At 41.9% G+C, this 19,972-nt stretch overlaps 1 protein-coding gene across 2 annotated transcripts in view; it reads right to left on the bottom strand.

Annotated features, from left to right (window-relative positions):
• Window positions 1-3,508: 3,508 nt before the first annotated feature.
• CIMAP3 (ciliary microtubule associated protein 3) overlaps window positions 3,509-19,972 on the bottom strand; it is a 46,873-nt gene continuing 30,409 nt past the window's right edge. The window contains exons 4-7 of one of the 2 annotated variants that reach the window (XM_072137321.1): window positions 17,465-17,598; window positions 11,885-11,993; window positions 8,190-8,238; window positions 3,509-4,142 (exon numbers count right to left, since the gene is read on the bottom strand). In XM_072137321.1, the coding sequence (XP_071993422.1) occupies window positions 4,117-4,142; window positions 8,190-8,238; window positions 11,885-11,993; window positions 17,465-17,598 (318 nt within the window). In that variant the 3' untranslated portion in view covers window positions 3,509-4,116. The remainder of the gene's footprint in view (window positions 4,143-8,189; window positions 8,239-11,884; window positions 11,994-17,464; window positions 17,599-19,972) is intronic. The other variant, XM_072137322.1, reaches the window with a different exon arrangement.

The raw sequence follows: 19,972 nt of genomic DNA, 5'->3' as shown, positions 1-19,972 counted from the left end.
TGGCCGGTGAGTGTAAATGAGCAAGTTTCAAGGCTGTGGGCAATTGACAATATGGAGCGAAGTTTGCTGCTCCTGGAGCACAAACTCTCTGGGGAAGATGGGTGTGGGGATGGAGGTATGGAGGTGCAGAGTGAGGGGGCAGCTAGTTGGGTAACATGTAGAAGGCGGGGTAGAGGGAAGAGTTGCAGGGATTCTAGTCCTGATCTGGTGCACCCCAATAAGTTTGCCAGGCTGGTGGATGAGGGGGATATCAGCTCTGGGGTAGCAATGCTGCAGCAAGACGTGGCCTCAAGCAACCAGGGGACTGTCTGCTCCAGTAAGAAGGGTAATGGGAGCACAGGCCAGGACAGACAGGTGCTGGTAGTGGGAGATTCGATTATTAGGGGAACAGACAGGGCAATCTGTCACAAAGACAGTTCATACCGAACAGTGTGTTGTTTGCCGGGTGCTCGAGTTCGGCATGTTGCGGATCGGGTTGATAGATTACTGGGAGGAGCAGGTGAGAAACCAACGGTCATGGTCCACATTGGCACTAATGACAAAGTAAGAGGTAGGTGGAAGGTCCTTAAAGTAGAGACCTGGGGGGAGGGAAACTATACTTGTGCAGGGCAAATAGACAGTGTAGATGGGAGGAGTCACAGTCCATAGGGGAAGAAAGGGGCTGGATTAAGATTGGGGAATAACAACAAAAGGAATAGGGATAGGGAAAGCCATATAAAGTGTATGTACATAAATGCCAGAAGCCTCACAAACAAAATGGAGGAACTGGAACTCTTAATGTTGGAGCGCAAATATGATATAGTGGGTATAGCGAGACATGGCTGGACAGTAGCTGTGACTGGGCTGTTACTATAGATGGTTATAGTCTTTTTAGAAATGATCGTACAAATAAAAAGGGGGAGGGGTTTGTTTATATGTGAATTCTTGCCTCAAGCCTGTCCTGCGAGATGACATCAGTGACGCAAATGCAAATGTGGAGTCGCTATGGGTGGAGATAAGGGGAGGGAAAAAGAATAATAAAATATTACTAGTGGTTTGTTATAAGGCTCCAAATACAATGGAGGCAGCAGAGGAAATGTTGATAAGTGAAATGGATGCGGTTTCAAAGCATGGTGAAGTGCTTATCATGGGGGACTTCAATTACCCAGATATTGACTGGGGGGCAGAAACCTGCAGGTCATTCAAAGGCAGCAGATTCGTGTCAACAACAAAAGACAATTACCTGTCGCAACTAGTCCTGGAGCCAACAAGAGGTGGGGCACTGCTGGACCTTATCCTTACCAACAGACCTGATAGAGTATCAAAACTACAGGTTGGGTGGAACCTGGGTAATAGTGATCATAATATCATTGTTTTTGTATTACGCTTTACTAAGAGCATTAGTGGAGAGGCAATGAACACTCTAAACTTCAGGAGGGCAAATTATCAGCAACTAAGGGAAGACCTTAAAGGCATAGACTGGGACAATGTTCTCAAAGGCAAAAGCCCCCCCCCCCCAAAAAAAAAATGGGACTATTTCTCATATATTCTAAAAAAGTCCTGTGAGAAACACATACTATATGGGAAAAGGCATAAGGGGAACAAGAAAAAGCCAATGTGGTTAACTAGTCTTGTAAGGAAAGCAATAAGCGAGAAAGATAAGGCGTTTAAGGTGCTAAAACGTGAAGGTAGCTATGAGGCATTACAGGATTATAGAGAGAAAAATAAATCCTGTAAAAAGCATATAAAGGACGCAAAAATAGAGACTAAGAGAAATATTGCCAGGGAGAGCAAAAGTAATCCTAAATGATTTTTCAAGTATATTAATGATAAGAATTTAAAAACGGAGAGAGTGTGAGCCCTCTTAGGAATAACATGGGGGTCATGGTGGAAAGAGATGAGGAAAGGGCCAATCTACTGAATGTCACCTTCTCGACTGTCTTTACCCAGGAAAATCCCCTGGTGGAAGACACAATGAGGAATAATGTAAATTCTCTTTGGAGTGTCAACAGTTTAACGCAGGAAGAGGTACGGCGCCGCCTAAAAACCACTAAGATAGATAAATCACCAGGGCCAGATGGCATACACCCCCGGGTTCTGCATGAACTATGTACCCCGATAGACAAAACGTTATTTTTAATATTTGAAGATTCACTGAGGACTGGTTATGTTCCACAGGACTGGCGCATAACAAATGTGGTATCTATATACAAAAAAGGATCAAAAAGCGATCCTGGAAGCTACAGACCTGTGAGTCTAACTCCTGTGGTGGGGAAAATATTTGAGGGGTTTGTTAGAGATGCTATCCTGAAGTATCTCACTGTGCATATTCTTATAACACAACATCACCATGGGTTTATGAGAGATCAGTCATGTCAGACTAATCTGATGGCTTCTATGAGGAAGTAAGTTCCAGACTGGACCTGGGGGACGCTGTAGATGTTGTATATCTGGACTTTTCAAAGGCATTTGACACCGTGCCGCATAAAAGGTTGGTATATAAAATGAGACTGCTGAAACTAGGGGAAAATCTGTGTATTTGGGTAAGTAATTGGCTTATTGATAGAAAACAGAGGGTCGTCATTTATGGCACATTTTCAGATAGGGTTGACGTTACCAGTGGAGTGCCACAAGGGTCAGTATTGGGGCAACTTCTTTTTAATATTTTTTTTATTAATGACCTTGTAGTGGGTTTACACAGTCAAGTTTCAATATTTGCAGATGATACTAAGCTGTGTAAAGTAATAAATACTGAGGTTGATAGTTTAGCATTACAGAGGAATCTGTGGAAGCTTGAGGAGTGGGCAGAGAAATGGTTGATGAGGTTTAATGTAGATAAATGTAAAGTTATGCACTTGGGCCATGGAAACAAAAAGTATAATTATGTTCTAATCTAAACAGTCAATTACTTGGTAAAACTGGAGCTGAAAAGGACTTGGGGGTATTGGTAGATGGTAAACTTAATTTTAGTGACCAGAGCCAGACGGCTGCTGCTAAAGCAAATAAAATAATGGGATGTATCAAGAGAGGAATAGATTCTCATGATAAAGACATAGTTTTGCCCTTATACAAATCACAGGTCAGACCACCCATGGAATATTGTGTACAGTTTTGGGCACCAGTGTATAAAAAGGACATAGTAGAGCTGGAACGGGTGCAGAGGAGAGCAAACAAGATTATTAGGGGAATGGGGGGATTAGAATACAATGACAGATTATAAAATTTGGGATTATTCAGTTTAGAAAAAAGACGACTGAGGGGAGACATGATTATAATGTGCAAATACCTGAACGGACAGTACAAGGATCTCTCCAAAGATCTTTTTATACCTAGGCCGGTGATAAGAACAAGGGGGCATCCTCTACGCCTAGAGGAGAGGTGATTCTACAATCAACATAGACAAAGGTTCTTTACTGTAAGAGCAGTGAGACTATGGAACTCTCTGCCACAGGAGGTAGTTATGGTGGACTCTATGTACATGTTCAAGAGAGGCCTGGATGCCTTTCTGGAGAGAAAAAAATATCACGTGTTATGGGGATAAAACATTTATTTAATTAAAGGTTGGACTTGCGTCTTTTTCCGGCCTTATATACTATGATACTATGAAATGGCCTCTTAGGAATCTGGTGCATCCTTAAGAAGTCCAGCAGGTGAGGGATTAGCCCACCAGAAGGTATCTAAAGTTTGAGGTGGTTAATTGGGGAGGTTACAGGTCATGCAGGATTCAACAGAGGGGAATATGATGTGATGGATATCATATTTCTCTCCAAGCGCCATTTTGTTCACTATCTTCCATTTCATGTTGAGCTGTCATTTTAAGTAATCTGCCCAGTGATAACTTGTTTTCGCAGCCTCTGCTTTTGTTGTTGTTGTTGTTTTTAGTTTCTGGCGAACCTTTAAAAGTACATTTGTGGGAGGGATAGCGATAAGCTTATTTTCTGAAGTAGAAGTATTTGATATTCATACCGTTTTACATGTGCATAGGTGGATTAAATCAGAGATAAAGTAGAAGAGTTCTGTAACGCTGTGACAGCAGAAAAGCTAAGGATGCAGAGCTGTTGTATGATTTTATTTCTTCACATTTTTAAATCCACTCAATTGTAATATAGTCCGAGATATGCCACTCGATTTCTAGTTTTACGAAATTCTTGGTCTGTCATAAGCTGTAAAAGGAAGGAAAGAAAACAGTAAAAAGCTGGTTGCTTACAAACCTAAAAAACTATATCGACAATGCAAACACTCTTTTTCCCTTTAACCCCTTAAGGCTGCAGCGATTTTCCATTTCTCACTACCCATCTTCAAATATCTATAACTTTTTCACTGAACAATTGAACAATCATTGAACAATCCACATAGAGGTGTGAACATAGGAGTGTTCTTTGTCTGCCACTACCCTGGATTAGGAATAGTTTCCTGGCTTTCTGGCCAGTTTCCTGGCTTTCAAATATAAGAATTTATTATTAAATGCCTTGTACTGGGAAGTGGGAAAAAATTCCAAATGCATTGATATTGGTGAAAAAATGCATTTGCATGTTTTTTTTAAGATTTTCACTTTGCGCTCTAAATAACACCTCAATTTTATTCTTTGGTACGGTATGATCACAGGGATACAAAATCTATACAGGTTTCATTGTGTTTTAATAAACAAAATTAAAGCCTTAAAAAATTTCTGTTCTCAATCTTTTGAAGCTAATAACTTTTTCATACTTAAGTGTAAAGTGTCACTCTTGCAAGGTGACCTGGCGTTTCCATTGCTTGCGGACTGTATGACCTTTTGATCACTTTTTGTTAAATGTTTTATATTTTGCAAAATGGTGAAAAAGTAATTTTTTTTTTTAAATATTTTTCAGACCTCCTAGGGAACTTTAACCCCAGGGTGTTTGATTAATCAGACTATATACTACCATAGTACAGTATGACATTATATGTGATTTTTTTTCACCGCATCTATGACAATTGTAAATTGCACATTGCATTATATCTGCTAAAATGAGACAGCCTTCGGCCTTATAAAGCCCCAAGGCTGTCATGGAAAAAGGGTCATCACTTCCCGTGACATCACAGGAACGACAATCAAAACAAAGATGGCGGTGCCTTGCTGTAAAAACCCAGCACAGTCTGTATTCAGATTTTGGAAGCATGTAAGGGTTTTCACAGACGACAGTGGTTGGTACATTAATCACAGACAGTGTCCTGTTTGATGAACCAACCACAGTGTCCAGGACAAGACTCCTTGCATCATAGTTAAAGGGGTATTCCCATCTGGGCATTAACATTAAATTTAATTCATTTGCCATATGTAAACATTTCTTCAATTGGATGTTATTAAAAAAATGTTCCTGTGTGAAGATAATTTCTCATAAATGTAGCCTTGTTGCCCCATAGAAACAAGATAGGTTCCTCGGATATGACCACCCTGCACTACAGCAGTGGTGACTAGACATGCACTATTGAGTCCTGTCTGACCTCCTGGATTCTGCGATCATTACCACAGGACAGCTGTCGGATATGCAGTAACTTCCGGACATTTCATATATAAAAACTTTATGTTTTTTTGTGAAATCCCTCCAGATTTCCTTGGTCGTATCCAAGGACACAGTCTTGTTTCTAAGGGACCATTTGACTAAATTTGTGATAAATTATCTTCACACAGGTAAAATTTTTTTAATAACATCTAACTGAAAAATTGTATGCATATGACAGATTAGTTAAATTAAATGTGAATGCCGAGATGAGAATACCCCTTTAAATATGATGCAAAAAGTCTCCAATTGCTGATGGAATCATGACTACAGTTTACTGCTGCTGTTTTGTGAGGAAGAAGGGACTCGGTGCATAATATATCACTCAGATACAAGTAATACTGTGTGGGGAATGCTGAAAGAGTTTTATTGTAGAAATAATAGTGCAGATGAGGAAACTTAAAGTTTAAAACAGATATGTTTCTTGTCTTGTTCCTCTCTTTCCTCCTTCCTTCTTGTACTCACACTGACATATGAAAAATAAACTTGATAAAGATTATAATAACATTAATCTTTAGAGTTGGTCACTCAATGGTCTCATCTGCTTACAGAGCTGAGTTATCAAATAAAACATTCTCTGTGTAAAAGTTGAATCTTTAGTCTTTTGTTTATCTGTTGTGTACTGACTGGAGAAGGCTTTCAGAATCACTGTTTACATGAAGAGAAGAAAGGAGCAAAAAAGGATATACAGTGGTTGCACTATTTTTTTCAAGCAGATTAAAAATACTCCTTTCAACATTTTTGATGAGTATTTTAGTCAAGGAAGAGTACAAAATTTGTAACAATATGACTGATCTATTAAATTTATTATGAGTACACCCATCAAGAACTCCATCATAGAAAACTGCCTTGAGTCACATGACAGTAAAAAATGGACAAGTGGTATTCGTATTTTTCCTCATAGGGCATACGCATGAAAACAATACAATACTTTTTAAAAGGTTTGGCCACTTTACCTAGTGTTTTTTGTAATGTGAGTAAGTGTAAAGTAATAAATACTGAGGTCGATAGTTTAGCATTACAGAGGGATTTGTGGAAGCTTGAGGGATGGGCAGAGAAATGGTTGATGAGGTTTAATGTAGATAAATGTAAAGTTATGCACTTGGGCCATGGAAACAAAAAGTATAATTATGTTCTAAACGGTCAATTACTTAGTAAAACTGAAGCTGAAAAGGACTTGGGCGTATTGGTGGATGGTAAACTTAATTTTAGTGACCAGAGCCAGGCGGCTGCTGCTACAGCAAAAAAATAATGGGATGTATCAAGAGAGGAATAGATTCTCATGATAAAGACATAGTTCTGCCCTTATACAAATCCCTGGTCAGACCACACATGGAATATTGTGTACAGTTTTGGGCACCAGTGTATAAAAAGGATATAGTAGAGCTGGAACGGGTGCAGAGGAGAGCAACCAGGATTATTAGGGGAATGGGGGGACTAGAATACAATGACAGATTATAAAATTTGGGATTATTCAGTTTAGAAAAAAGACGACTGAGGGGAGACCTCATTACAATGTACAAATACCTGAACGGACAGTACAAGGATCTCTCCAAAGATCTTTTTATACCTAGGCCTGTGACCAGGACAAGGGGGCATCCTCTACGCCTAGAGGAGAGGCGATTCTACCATCACCATAGACAAAGGTTCTTTACTGTAAGAGCAGTGAGACTATGGAACTCTCTGCCGCAGGAGGTTGTTATGGCGGACTCTATGTACATGTTCAAGAGAGGCCTGGATGACTTTCTGGAGAGAAAAAATATCACGGGTTATGGGGATAAAACATTTATTTAATTCTTGAAGGTTGGACTTGATGGACTTGCGTCTCCTTCCAGCCTTATATACTATGAAGTGTAGGGGGCAGAATATGAGACAATTTACCAATATAATATTAAAAGATCTGCACCACTGTGTGTCTGTTCTTTCTTCACAGATGAGTCTCACTACAGTTCATGAAATTCAGTGAAAAATGGATGGCAGGTGGATGCAGACTGGCCAAAAGGAACCAAATTGTGGGCAATTAATTGTGGGCAATTCTAATGTGGATAACCTGAAACCAAACTGACCCATGTGTTTCCTGGCCTAGTGCTGCACTCACATGGTATGGTTGCACAACGCTTTGTACAGCAGTATGCGTTGCAAACACAATGGGGCACATTTACTAGAAGCAGCGAAAACTAATTGTGGCACCCGTTCTTCATCAATCTTGCACTCCATGCACTGCCCTGACAGAGTGCACTAAAAAAAGAGTTGTAAATGTGAGATGTTAAATGTGGCACATGCTCCAACTTTGCCCCGGAACACCCCAACTGAAGGTCTTGAATTACATGACTACACCAGCTGGGAGAAAGACAAATCCCCACCCATACATGCGGGTGGTGCGGTCCCACAGCTAGAATCCAAAAACAATAAAAACTGTGTATCATTTGTAATTTTATACAGACACATAAAAACAAATGCACAGTATAGATCAAGATGGCATATTCATTCCAGTATTATTCAAAAGGACTTCTAGAGTATAACCAAATATCTAGGCAATATATCAAAATATCAACATTGGTATGTTACAAATAATAAATTAGTGTATTCGTATTAGTGTACTCACCTAATCTAGATATATAACAAGGGCGGTATAAAAACTCACTCTGATAATTTATAATCTGTTTTACAGCTAATGAAATGGTTTACCTGAGTGGTAATGCTGCCAATTCTTATACTTTTCATTTAAAAGTGAAACCTGTGAATGTCACAAATTAATTGAGAAAATCTACTTTGAAGTGATATATAAATTGGTTTTATAAAGTCAAGGAGGCATAGATTTTAACACTGAAGTCAAGCTCTCTCTTCCACAGAAAGCCCCCTTCACTGTAATTGATAATCCTGCATCCTGCAATATACATTGTGACGATACAAATCTGCTGTGAATAGCGCTGCTTTCATTCTATGGCCGGCCGTGTGCCCATACAGAAGTTTATCACTACACTTGGGAGAAATTGGGGATCAAACGTTGAGGAGCGTTCCATCATTTAACTTATAACGGAACCGTCAGTTTTGGCCTAAATGAATATATTTTCCAAAAAAATTCTAAAGTTTCTAAATCGCAGGTCCATATTGTCTTAACCCATGTGAAACACTTAAAGCGTTAATAGACTCAATAGAAGTTGTTTTGCATACGTTGAGGGGTGAAGTTTTTAAAATGGGGTAATTTATGGGATTTTACTACTATTTAAGCCTTTCAAAGTCACCTGACAGCTGAGTTGTCCTTCAAAATGTGAGTTTTGGCAATTTTCATGAAAATGAGAAAAATCGCACCTAAAGTTCTGCGCCTCATAACATCCCATAAAAAAAATGAGAGGACGCATAAAATATCATCTCAACATAAAGCAGACATTCCGTAAATGTTAATTATCAAGCTTTTTGGGTAGTTTTACTTCCTGTCTGGAAAGCAGAACATTTCAAACTTGGAAAATGAAGAATTTTTACAAACTTTTGCAAAATTTTTACTTTTTTTCAGAATGAAACGCAAAACTTATCACTTAAATTTTAGAAAACAATCTCAAAATCACCTGGATATGTTAAAGCGTTCCAAAGTTATAACCATTTATTGTGACACATGCCCAATTTAAAAAATCGAGTCTAGTCATAAAGCTGAAAACTAGTGTCTGTGATAAGGGGGCCGGTTCCAGAAGTGGCGGTTGTGGGCTGTATATTATAGCCAAAACCCTCCTCTCACACCTGCTATTGGAGATTCCCCCGTGTAAGGGGCATCACAAGTGAATTGGGCCCCCCCCCTGAGGCGCTTACCAGGGGGTCCGCTGCCCTGGGGCTGCGCGATCATCTCCTGGGAGGTATGTCCTGCCTTCTAGAAGGACCTGGCTATAACACACTGAGCATTCGCGCTGTGTTACATAACACAGTGTATATCACTGTCTTATATGAATGGCGGCTTGAACACGCGATTAAAGCATCGCTTGTTCAAGCCAAACTATTAAAAATTAAAAAAAAAAAAAAAACTTAAAACACTCAATAAAAATGATCAATTAAATAAAGTAAAAGTCCCCTACAAACAAATATCCCAATACACATCTAATAAAGTAAAAAAAAAACCACAAAATCACCAAACCCCCCCCCCCAAATATTTGGTATTGATGCATATCTGTAACAATCTGTACAATAACTCAGAAATATTATTAGACATGCTTGGTGAGTGCCGCAAAAACAAAACCCGAAAAACTTGCCAAAAATATACATTTTTCATAAAATCCTTTCACAAAAATGTTCCAAAAAGTGATAAAAAAAAGTCATGTGCACCAAAATAGTACCACTGAAAAGGTCAAGTTAACACGTAAAAAATAAGCCCTAAACCGAGGCTCTAAACCATAAAAGTTATGTCTCCGAAAAGATAATGATACGAAAACAAATAAGCTTTGCTTTATACTGTATTAGTTTTTTCCAGTAAAACTGTAAAAATATACAAAAAAACGATATAAATGGGGTATCACCGTAATCATAGTGATCTGTAGAATAAAGATAATATAGTAATTTTAGTGTAGGGTGTACGACCCCCCAAAAAATACAAAAAGAAAGGAGACCAAAATTGACAGTTTTCTTTTCCTCCAAACATTCAAGAGCTAATAAAATCTCTTCAATAAGCTACAGACCCACTAAAATGAAGTATTTGTAAAGTCCAAATTCCATGTAATGTCCAAATTGCCAAAAAACTAAAGATTGTATAGCCAATAAAAACTGACAAAGCATAATATGCTCATTCCCTTTGATGCCCTAGCGCAGTGATGGCAAACCTTTTAGAGACCGAGTGCCCAAACTACAACAAAGACCCGCTTATTTATCGCAAAGTGCCAAACAGAAATTTAATTTGTGATTTATACTCCATTCTCTGTCACAGTTTTCATTGATACCAGCACCTGAGGACACCAATAAAGCAGAAAATAGTCCCAAGTAGAGCTGTCACTTTAAAATAGCTCTGTGCACAGCAAGTCCTGGGCTGTATGGGACTGCAGGAAGATACCTGGAGTCATCTCTGGTGATGGCCTGAGTGCCCACAGAAAGGGCTCTGAGTGCCACCTCTGGCACCAGTGCCATAGGTTAGCCATCACTGCCCTAGCGTGTGCTATGCAGCAGGTTACCACCACATATGGGGTATTGTTATACTCGGAAGAGATAGGGTATCAAACTTTGTGGAGCTTTTTGGTATTTTATCCACTGAGAATGTGTATATTTTATGAAATACACATTCATTTAGCCAAAAATATTTAAATTTCAAAATTGTATCCGATTTAGTTTTAAACCCTGTAAAACAATTAAAGGGTTAACAAACTTCATAAAAGTTGTTGAGGGATGTAGTTTCTATAATGGGGTAATTTATGGGGTTTTACTTTCATTTAGGCCTCTCAAAGGTACAGGCGGTCCCCTACTTAAGGACACCCGACTTACAGACAACCCATAGTTACAGACGGACCCCTCTGCCCCATGTGACCTCTGGTGAAGCTCTCTGGATGCTTTACTATAGTCCCAGACTGCAATGATCAGCTGTAAGATGTCTGTAATGAAGCTTTATTGATAATTCTTGGTCCAATTACACCAAAAATATTGAAACTCCAATTGTCACTGGGGCAAAAGAAAAAAAATTGTCTAAAACTTCCATTATAAAATATACAGTTTCGACTTACATACAAATTCAACTTAAGAACAAACCTCCAGACCCTATCTTGTATGTAACCCGGGGACTGCCTGTACTCTCATTTAGGTCAAAAGCATGATTTAGCATTTTTTATGAAAATATGAAAAATCACACCTAAAGTTCAAAGCCCCATAACATCCTACAAAAATAAGAGTATGCATAAAAAAACCATGTCCACATAAAGTAAACATTCAGTGATTGTTCATTTTTAAGTTTTCTTGCTGTTATGACTACGTGTGGAAAACCTAGAACATTGTGAATTTCAATAATCAAGAATTGTTCTAAATTTTCACCAAATATCTGATTTTCTCATAAATAAATGCATAACATACCACAAAAATTTTTAAACTTACATTACGTACAAAGTGTCATGGGAAAACAATTTCAAAATCACTTAGATATGTTAAAGCGTTCCAAAGATATAACCATTTATAGTGACACAGGGTGGATTTGAAAAAATGGGCTGTGTCAGGAAGGTGAAAAGTGGCTTCGGCGTTAAGGGGTGAATATCCTTAGGTGGGGGGGCCAACTTCACTCAGGTGAGAATAGAGGGGAAGAGAATGGAATTCTAACATCCACCCATTCTTTCATAAAAAAAAATCTGTTGTACTTTCTGCTAATGCATATTTGTGGAAAAAAAACACATCTCAGGTAACATCTTATGGTTCTTTGTGACTCTTACCTCTGACCTAAGTGTTCTCTTTTCCAGTGATGGAATCTCAGGGGATCCAAACCTTCCAGGCCAAGACACCTTCCTACCCTGATTTGTAGCATGTTCATATGTGCCCGGACTAGGAAGACATAAAATTATGTTAATCTACTGTAAAAAACTACAGTTATAAGTTTTATGGAGCATTTTTAGACTTGCTCTGTGCTCTGTGTAATTAAATCTTGACTACATCTGTTTTCAGTATTAATCTTATAATGGTGTTTTCCGTTAATATGTCATCTTTCATTATAATCCTATCTGTTTTGTATGTTATGTAAATAATGTGACAGCTGAACAGAAAATGCTTATCCAACAAGGAATGTTAGTCTCAAAAAAGATTAAACAATTCAGAGGAGATGATGGTACTAGCCGACACCTGAGACCAGAGTCTAAGTGGCACCTGGCCTTCACCAGAGCCTGTCACAAAGCGGGTGAACACCAGGTTGTTCCACGAGTGTGACTAGGCCCACGGTGGCAGCCAAGGCAGTACGGAGATGCAGGACATCTCGAGTCTGGGGTGACAGCAGGAGAACAGCTTGGAAGGATAAGCTGAAACTCACAGCAAGAACACAGGAGCTGGCGTGCAGTTCAGGCAGGCAAGGACGGACTGGCACACGAAACTCCAGGCAGGAACGGATGACGGGAACACAGCAGGCACGGGAATGACAGGAACATGGAGGAACACTGGAATCACAGGAACATGGAGGAACACTTGGAACACTGGAGGGCTTTCACTTAGCAGGAAAAATGCTGAAGATCCAGCAATGCAGGAAGGGAGGTGCCGGATTATAAGGCCGAGCCGGATTAACCAGCACCAGTCAGGAGGACGCTGGCCCTTCAAGTCTTGAAGAGCCGGGGCACGTGCGCCCTAAGAGCAGGGATGCGCGTGGCCTAGTTGGATGGGAAGCAGGCTTGTGGAGAGGTAAGTCCGGACCGGAGGCAGCGGGGGCCGTGACACAAAGTGGAACACAGGCAATATGGTAATGTCCCTCCCCCACACATCACCCCCAGGAATGTCCCCCACACATCCCCCGAGTAATGTCCCCTACACAGCCCCCCAGTAATGCCCCCACACAGTCCCCCCCGGTAATGTTCCCACACAGCTACCCCCAGTAATGTCCCCATGCATCCCCTTAGTAATATCCCCACACAGCCCCACAGGAATGTCCCCCACACAGCCCCCCAGTAATGTCCCCTGCACAGCCCTCCATTAAGTAATGTACCCACAAATCCCCCCAGTAAGCAATGTGCCCACACATCCCCCCAGTAAGTAATGTGCCCACAAAGCCCCCCAATAATGTCCCTCACACAGACCCCCAGAAAGTAATGTGCCCACACAGCCCCCCCCAGTAATTTCCCCACACAGCTACCCCCAGTAATGTCCTCACGCATCCCCTTACTAATATCCCCACACAGCCCCCCAGGAATGTCGCCGACACAGCCCCCTAGTAATGTCCCCCGCACAGCCCCCCGTAACTAATGTTCCCACACATCCCCCAGTACGTAATGTGCCCACAAAACCCCCCAGTAATGTCCCTCACGCAGACTCCCAGAAAGTGATGTGCTCACACAGCCCCCCTGTATTGTCCCCCATACATCCCCCATTAATGTCCCCACACAAAGTCCCAGTAATGTCCCCACACAGCTACCCCCAGTAATGCCTGCATCCCCTTAGTAATATTCCCACACAGCCCCCCCCCCAGGAATGTCCCCCACACAGCCCCACTGTAACTAATGTGCCCACACATACCCCAATAAGTAATGTGCCCACACATACCCCAGTAAGTAATGTGCCCACACAGCCCCCCAGTAATGTCCCTCACACAGACCCCCAGTAAGTAATGTGCCCACACAGCCAACCTGTAAGTAATGTTCCCACACAGCCTCCCAATAATGTCCCCCACACATGCCCCCAGTAATTAAGTGCCCACATTGCCCCCAGTAAGTAATGTGCCCACACAGCCCCCAGTAATTTCCCGCACACAGACCCAGTACCCCAGTAAGTAATGTGCCCACACAGTTACCCACCTTGTTCTCCCCCTTCCCCTGATATTATGTTTCCTCCTCACCTCACAGATGCAGCTCTGTGCATTACTTTCCCCTGCGGATCATGTGATCATGACATCATCACAGGTCCTTCAGCCTCCAGGAGTATTATTTTCCTGGAGGCTAGGACCTGCAGGGGAAAGTAATGAACTCGTTCTCATCACTATCCATGTCCTGAGGACACGGATCGTGATGAGAGAGGGGAGGATTGCCCTGGCAGCGGGACAAATATCCTGCTGACCTGGGGAGATCCGGGGCCCCTAACGACGCCCCTGACCACTCCTTCTGATCTAACCAACTAATCTTCCAATTACCAACTCTGAGAATGTGGACTGCTCAGATTGCAGGTTCGTTTCTCTCAGTTCACCTTAGGGAAGGAGATTGTTCTTGAAGGCTGCCCTGCTTCTGGTACCCCATTAATTGTCGAGCTAAGCTGCTGTGGTGCTGTCGGTTTGCACCCACCCAGGGCGGTTCTTGAGAAGGGAGTTAAAAAATAGTTGAAGGGAGAAGTGCTAGAAAGATAGCCCTCAGTTCCAGGATGCTGATTGGTAGCAAGGTTCCCTGTGTCGTTAGATTCTGGAACACCACTCCCCATTCAGAGAGGCTGGCATTCGTGATTACCCTCTCTTAATGAAGGGGGAAGGACTTCCCCAAGTAAATTACCAGAGAGGAAACCCACCAGTTCAAAGCCCCGAAAACAAAGGAGGGAGGGAGGATTGGTTGGTCAAGGGACAGGGGGGGTCTGAAACAATCCTTCCCAGAACTCTCATGAATCTGCCTTGGGGCACGCAAAAGTGATATATCCATCTTGTCCTCCTGGAGAAAGACTTTCCCTAATTTAGGGTTGAGTACCATGCCCAGCAATTGCAGATGCTGTTTTGGGAGAAACAAGGTAGTTGAAGTGCTGATGTGACAACTGGATGTGGAAATATAGGTGTCGCAAATGTCAACAAAAGGAAATCTCTAAACTCTAGGGATGCCACTACCAGGTGCAGGGGTTCCACCCAGAATTGTTGGACTTGGAGGAAACAATTCAAGCTTTTGAGATCCAGGATGGAGCTGGGGGGACCAGTAAAAAGATTAGAATAGAATCCTTGAAAAAGTTCTAAAGCTGGTACAGGCGCAATAACCCCTTTTAGGACAAGGGTTAGAGGTGGGCCTTGGTGGTGTTGACAGGAATAAACAGCCTGGGGACAGACTGAGCTAAGGTCTCAGATGCAGGCAGGCCCTTGGGCCATAGTGGGCCTGGAGGTTTGGGTTCAAGGCGTTTTGGTGCAGGCCTGACCTTAAATGATCTTGAGAAGTGGAGCCATGAAAACCCTGTAAAGTGTCTCAGGTGAGTGGGTGAAGGAGCTTGGCTACCTCTAAGATGAGTCTGGGGAAGAAGCTGCTCCAGCCCCATCTGGCAATGAATAGTGACTGTGTTGGCTACTTCTCTGCTAGCAGCTGTCCCGCCTCCAGGGAAGCATCACTGAGGAAGATGGAAAAAGACTGGGGGTGAATTAAGGGTTCTGGAAGATACCCCATAAGGTAAGAAAAGGGAAAAAAGAGGCAAGCTGAAAAAAACTGATTAAGAAATGCTTAAGAGGGCCAGCCCAAGGGATCCAACTTAACCCAGATAGGGAGAGGAAGAGATTGCACATACATCTCTGGCATCTTGAGGTGCCATGGGATCACCCCACAGAGACCTCACACTGTAGTGGGGCACTGGAATTTTCTCTGCCAAGGCAGGACAATACCTGCTACAAAAGCTAAGCTTTTGCACATAAAAAGGTAAAAAAAGTAAATAACAGAAAAGCAGCGGACCTATTTGCAGATCATGGCTGCCTCCTACAGACACTAGGCTAAAAACGGATCAGTATAAGGCCTGTGGAAAGAGAATAGCCCATCGAGGCAGAGCCAATACCTTCTTTTTCAACCTAGTGTCAGCCTCCTGGCAGGCCTATACCCATGGTACTGTGTCCCCCAATATGAAAATTTGGGTCTTCCTAACCCTTAAATAGTGTTTTCCTTAGAAATATTCCAAAAATTGAAAACAAGAATCTTCATTTAACAGCCCAAAGGGGAAAAATGTTTGTGTGTTGGGCACTTGCAGCAAGAGTGAGTAATTGCAGAACCAACATAGCAAAGTAGTAGTAGTCATACTAATCTCTGCTGCATAAACATGGGGGCACATTTACTTACCCGGTCCTGTCGCGATCCAGTGGTGCATTCTCTGTTGAGGATTCGGGTCTTCCGGCGATTCACTAAGGTAGTGCGGTGCACCCAATGTCCACCAGGTGTCGCTGTTGCGCCGACGTCCGTCGAGTTTCGCCAGAGTTCACCAACTTATTCCCGATGCATGTAAGCGCGTGTCATGCCACACATTTTTGCTTTTTAAATACCGCAGTTTTTCCGAATCCGTCGAGTTTTCCGACGGCCACGCCCCCGATTTCTGTCGCATGCATGCCTGAGCCGATATGCCACAATCCGATCGCGTGTGCCAAAAACCCGGGGCAATACGGCGCACACCCGACGAAAAAGAGCGATTCAGAGCCTTAGTAAATGTGCCCCATGGTCTTCCTATGTTTCACGGACCTGCATTTGTATTTACTATCAGATTTATGCACAAATCACTTGACCTACCTGAGTCTTTGTCAGATACCAAGATGAGAAACCCAAACCCATGTATTGATTTTACCACTCATTTACATACGGTCAGAGCTCTCAAGTCTGACAGCGATCACCCTATTTGTAACTAAGACTGCCACATGTTGTGCTAATAGGGGAGGTGCTGAGCAGCGGCTTTTGCGTGCACTTTACTGTCCCTGGATTAAAGGTACTTTCCATTATGTTGTATGGCGGTTTGTGTACTACCAATTACTTGAGATATACCAATACTTTTTCATCTTATGTTCAGTTTCATGCACTTTAGCACTTTGCACATTATGCTCCTACTTATTGAACAGTTCACTGAACTTTTTCTGCTGCTCAGCACCTTATGCTTGCTGCGTAATCACTCTGTTTTTGTTGTATGTTACCCCCCTTTTTTAATTATAGCTAATAAAATTGTGATTTTATTGATACCATCGGTGCTCATCTTTCTTTGTTCGGTATTGTATTCATTAACGAGTGGATGGTTGTACACTATTGTGCCCGTTTTACGTGTGGCACATGTCCACCATTTTTTGAGACAGGTCCTTTTTCTGTGATAGGTTTTGTGAACTCAATAAGGTGAGCAATTGTGTTCTAATTTTAGCAAGTACACATCTAAGGTACTACACATGAGTTATCTATCAGTTTTTTTTCTTTTATAAATTGTTTCAGTACTTAACAGTAATCTAGTGAGGTCTAAAAAAGTATCCCTCCAGAGAAACTGGTGACTGAGAACCACAAGTCAGATATTTAAAGTGTCCTGCTAAATAGGGAGAAATAGTTCTGGGATGGCCATGCCCACCAAACAGGGCACTGACGTTTGAAAGTTTTCTTAGTTATCATTTTCTTTTAGACAAAAAAAAAAAATATTACCTAGGGTTTAAGATATCATCTGTCTTCCTGTCTGGAAATCGTACAGCTTTTAAGTTAAAAGGTGCATAACTGGGTGAGAAAGTGCGCTCTCGGGACCAAAATGACTGATATTCTGCTGGGCTAGGTGTCTGCATCTAGAGAATAAATAAAAATATAAGTGAGGAGGGTTCCATAATGTCAGACATCTTCAAGGCGAAAGTCATTTATTTCAAGTAATTTCCTATTTACAAGATAGGAAATAACATTCTCATCAGTTGAGATCTGACTGCTGAGTCCCTTACAAATCATCATAAAATCTACTTTTGCTACTTTAGATGTTGCTGCTCTATTACTTCTGTGGGACTCACAGAGATAGCTGAACCCATACTCAAAAACAAAAAAGCAAATATGATTATGTCTGGAATTGGGTGAATTTGTTGAAATTCGTTTCAACCCGATTCGCCAAATTTTTCGAAAAAATTTGTTTTGACCCAAATAGATGTGGAATCACGTTAAAAAACAGGTATTTCCTGGCTGCAGAGAGCCTGTAGGATGTTGTAGAACGTTGTGTCATGCTCAAATATGCATAGGGAGCATGGTTTGGTGTTCAAACAATGCTGTATTTTAGTATGACATGCACATGACAGCCGCCGCTCTTAAAATCACTTCACTCTTCAATTCCATGTGCACTTACATAGGCCAACTTCACCAAATAAGCGAAGCGGGAATGCAGCCTGACAAGGTAACATTTGTGCCAGCTCTATAACAGAGATCCCACTATAACATCAAAGAGGGCACTCTTTTTACACTGACATCAGATAATTCCTTAGATTATGACACAACCTGTTCTGTTAAACGCGGATACTTGTAAAAACCCCCCAAAAGAGTGGAGAGGGTGTCGGCAGTAATTTTGCATTGATGTCACTGATCATTTTGCCCTTCATTTCATCCATCAGTGTCTGCTTTCAATCGGTCAATAATCCATCATCAGTATTGCTAAAGCCAAAAACAAACAGGAGTGTATCCTAAACAGAGATGACCAGTAAATGGGATCTTTGCATGTCCTCTGTGTTCTGTATCCACTCCTGTTTTTGGCTATAAATCCTGAGGCTTATCATTCCTTCTGACAGATGAAATGAAGGGGAAAACCAAACATAGTGACTTGCTGCCTGCTTTTCTGCCTGACGCGCAAGCTGACACCCTCTTCTCCCGACAATGATGATGAATCCCTGGCTTCACCTGGCTGCCAAATGCGATCGGCTACATCATCATCGATTTGTGTTTCCCTGTCACTGCTATTCTCCTCAACGGTCTCAGTATGCACAGCCCGACTACTTGCAAGTGCAATATAACCTCCCGTGCCACTCTCCTTATCTCTACTTTCCCGCCTATTGCACAAAGCAGCGGATGTCTGCCCCACCTCTTCACTGCCAAGCAGCTGCTGACTGTCCGCAAAGAATTCATCCTCATTGTAGAGTGGCGCTGAGCCTAGACCACCTAGTAGATCTCTGGCTGAGGGAAATGAACAGGACAGAGGCTGGTTGTGGACAGGTGAGCGCCGCTGACCTGCTCCTGGGCCATGCCAACTAAGGGTTGTATCTGACGAACCCACGGACTCTTGGCTGGGGTTGTCAGATGTCATTTGGGAGAAAGTGGATGACCTAGTCAACCAATCGACAACCTTTGGGTTGATTATCAACACACTGCCGCTAGATGACACCGGCAGTTCTGGCCTCACAGAGTCACCCCTGCTGCGACGTCCCCTTACTGTGCTGCGAGCTGTGTCTGCTCCACCTGCCAACTCTCTGTCTGACATATTGGTTAATCAACTATGTAGATTTAACACGGATCTACTTAATCTACCAAAAAAACTTGAAATATGGTGTGTACAAAAGCACAAGAACTGACACCCTGGAATAGGAGCAGAAATTACTACAGAAACTATGTTGAGTTTACACAGATTTCTTCCTATTCACTTCAGCAACAAAAAAGAACTGCTATTTGAGGTATACAGATCCCCTAAAATGGACACCCTGGGATAGGAGCAGAAATCACTCCAGAAACTATTTGGATTTTACACAGATTTCTTCCTATTCACTTCAGCAACAAAAAACCCCTGCAATTTGGGGTTATACAGATCCCCCAAAATGGACACCCTGGGATAGGAGCAGAAATCACTCCAGAAACTATGTGGATTTTACACAGATTTCTTCCTATTCACTTCATTAACGAAAAAGAACTGCTACTTGGGGTATACAGGGATTGGAGCAGAAATTGCTACAGCACAGTACAGAACCAGCAGTTAGACGCTGGAGACAACACATGCAGTGTGAAATGCCGCGATTGGAAATGGCTGACAGTTTTTATAGGGCTGTGTGACACCACATAAGCTTGCCGGTCGCTGATTGGCTTACAGGTCTGCAGATGTGATCAAGGGTGTTCCTTTCTTCTTCCCAGAGTTCTCTGCAACATGTAACATGTTGTGCTCACGCCCATTTTGGTAATAAAGGAGAGAAAAAAAAACTTTGT

Source organism: Engystomops pustulosus, chromosome 2 (genome assembly GCF_040894005.1).
Source record: "Engystomops pustulosus chromosome 2, aEngPut4.maternal, whole genome shotgun sequence".
Taxonomy (NCBI): domain Eukaryota; kingdom Metazoa; phylum Chordata; class Amphibia; order Anura; family Leptodactylidae; genus Engystomops; species Engystomops pustulosus.
The sequence above is the reverse complement of the archived record's forward strand: the minus strand, read 5'-3'. Positions and strand labels throughout refer to the sequence as shown.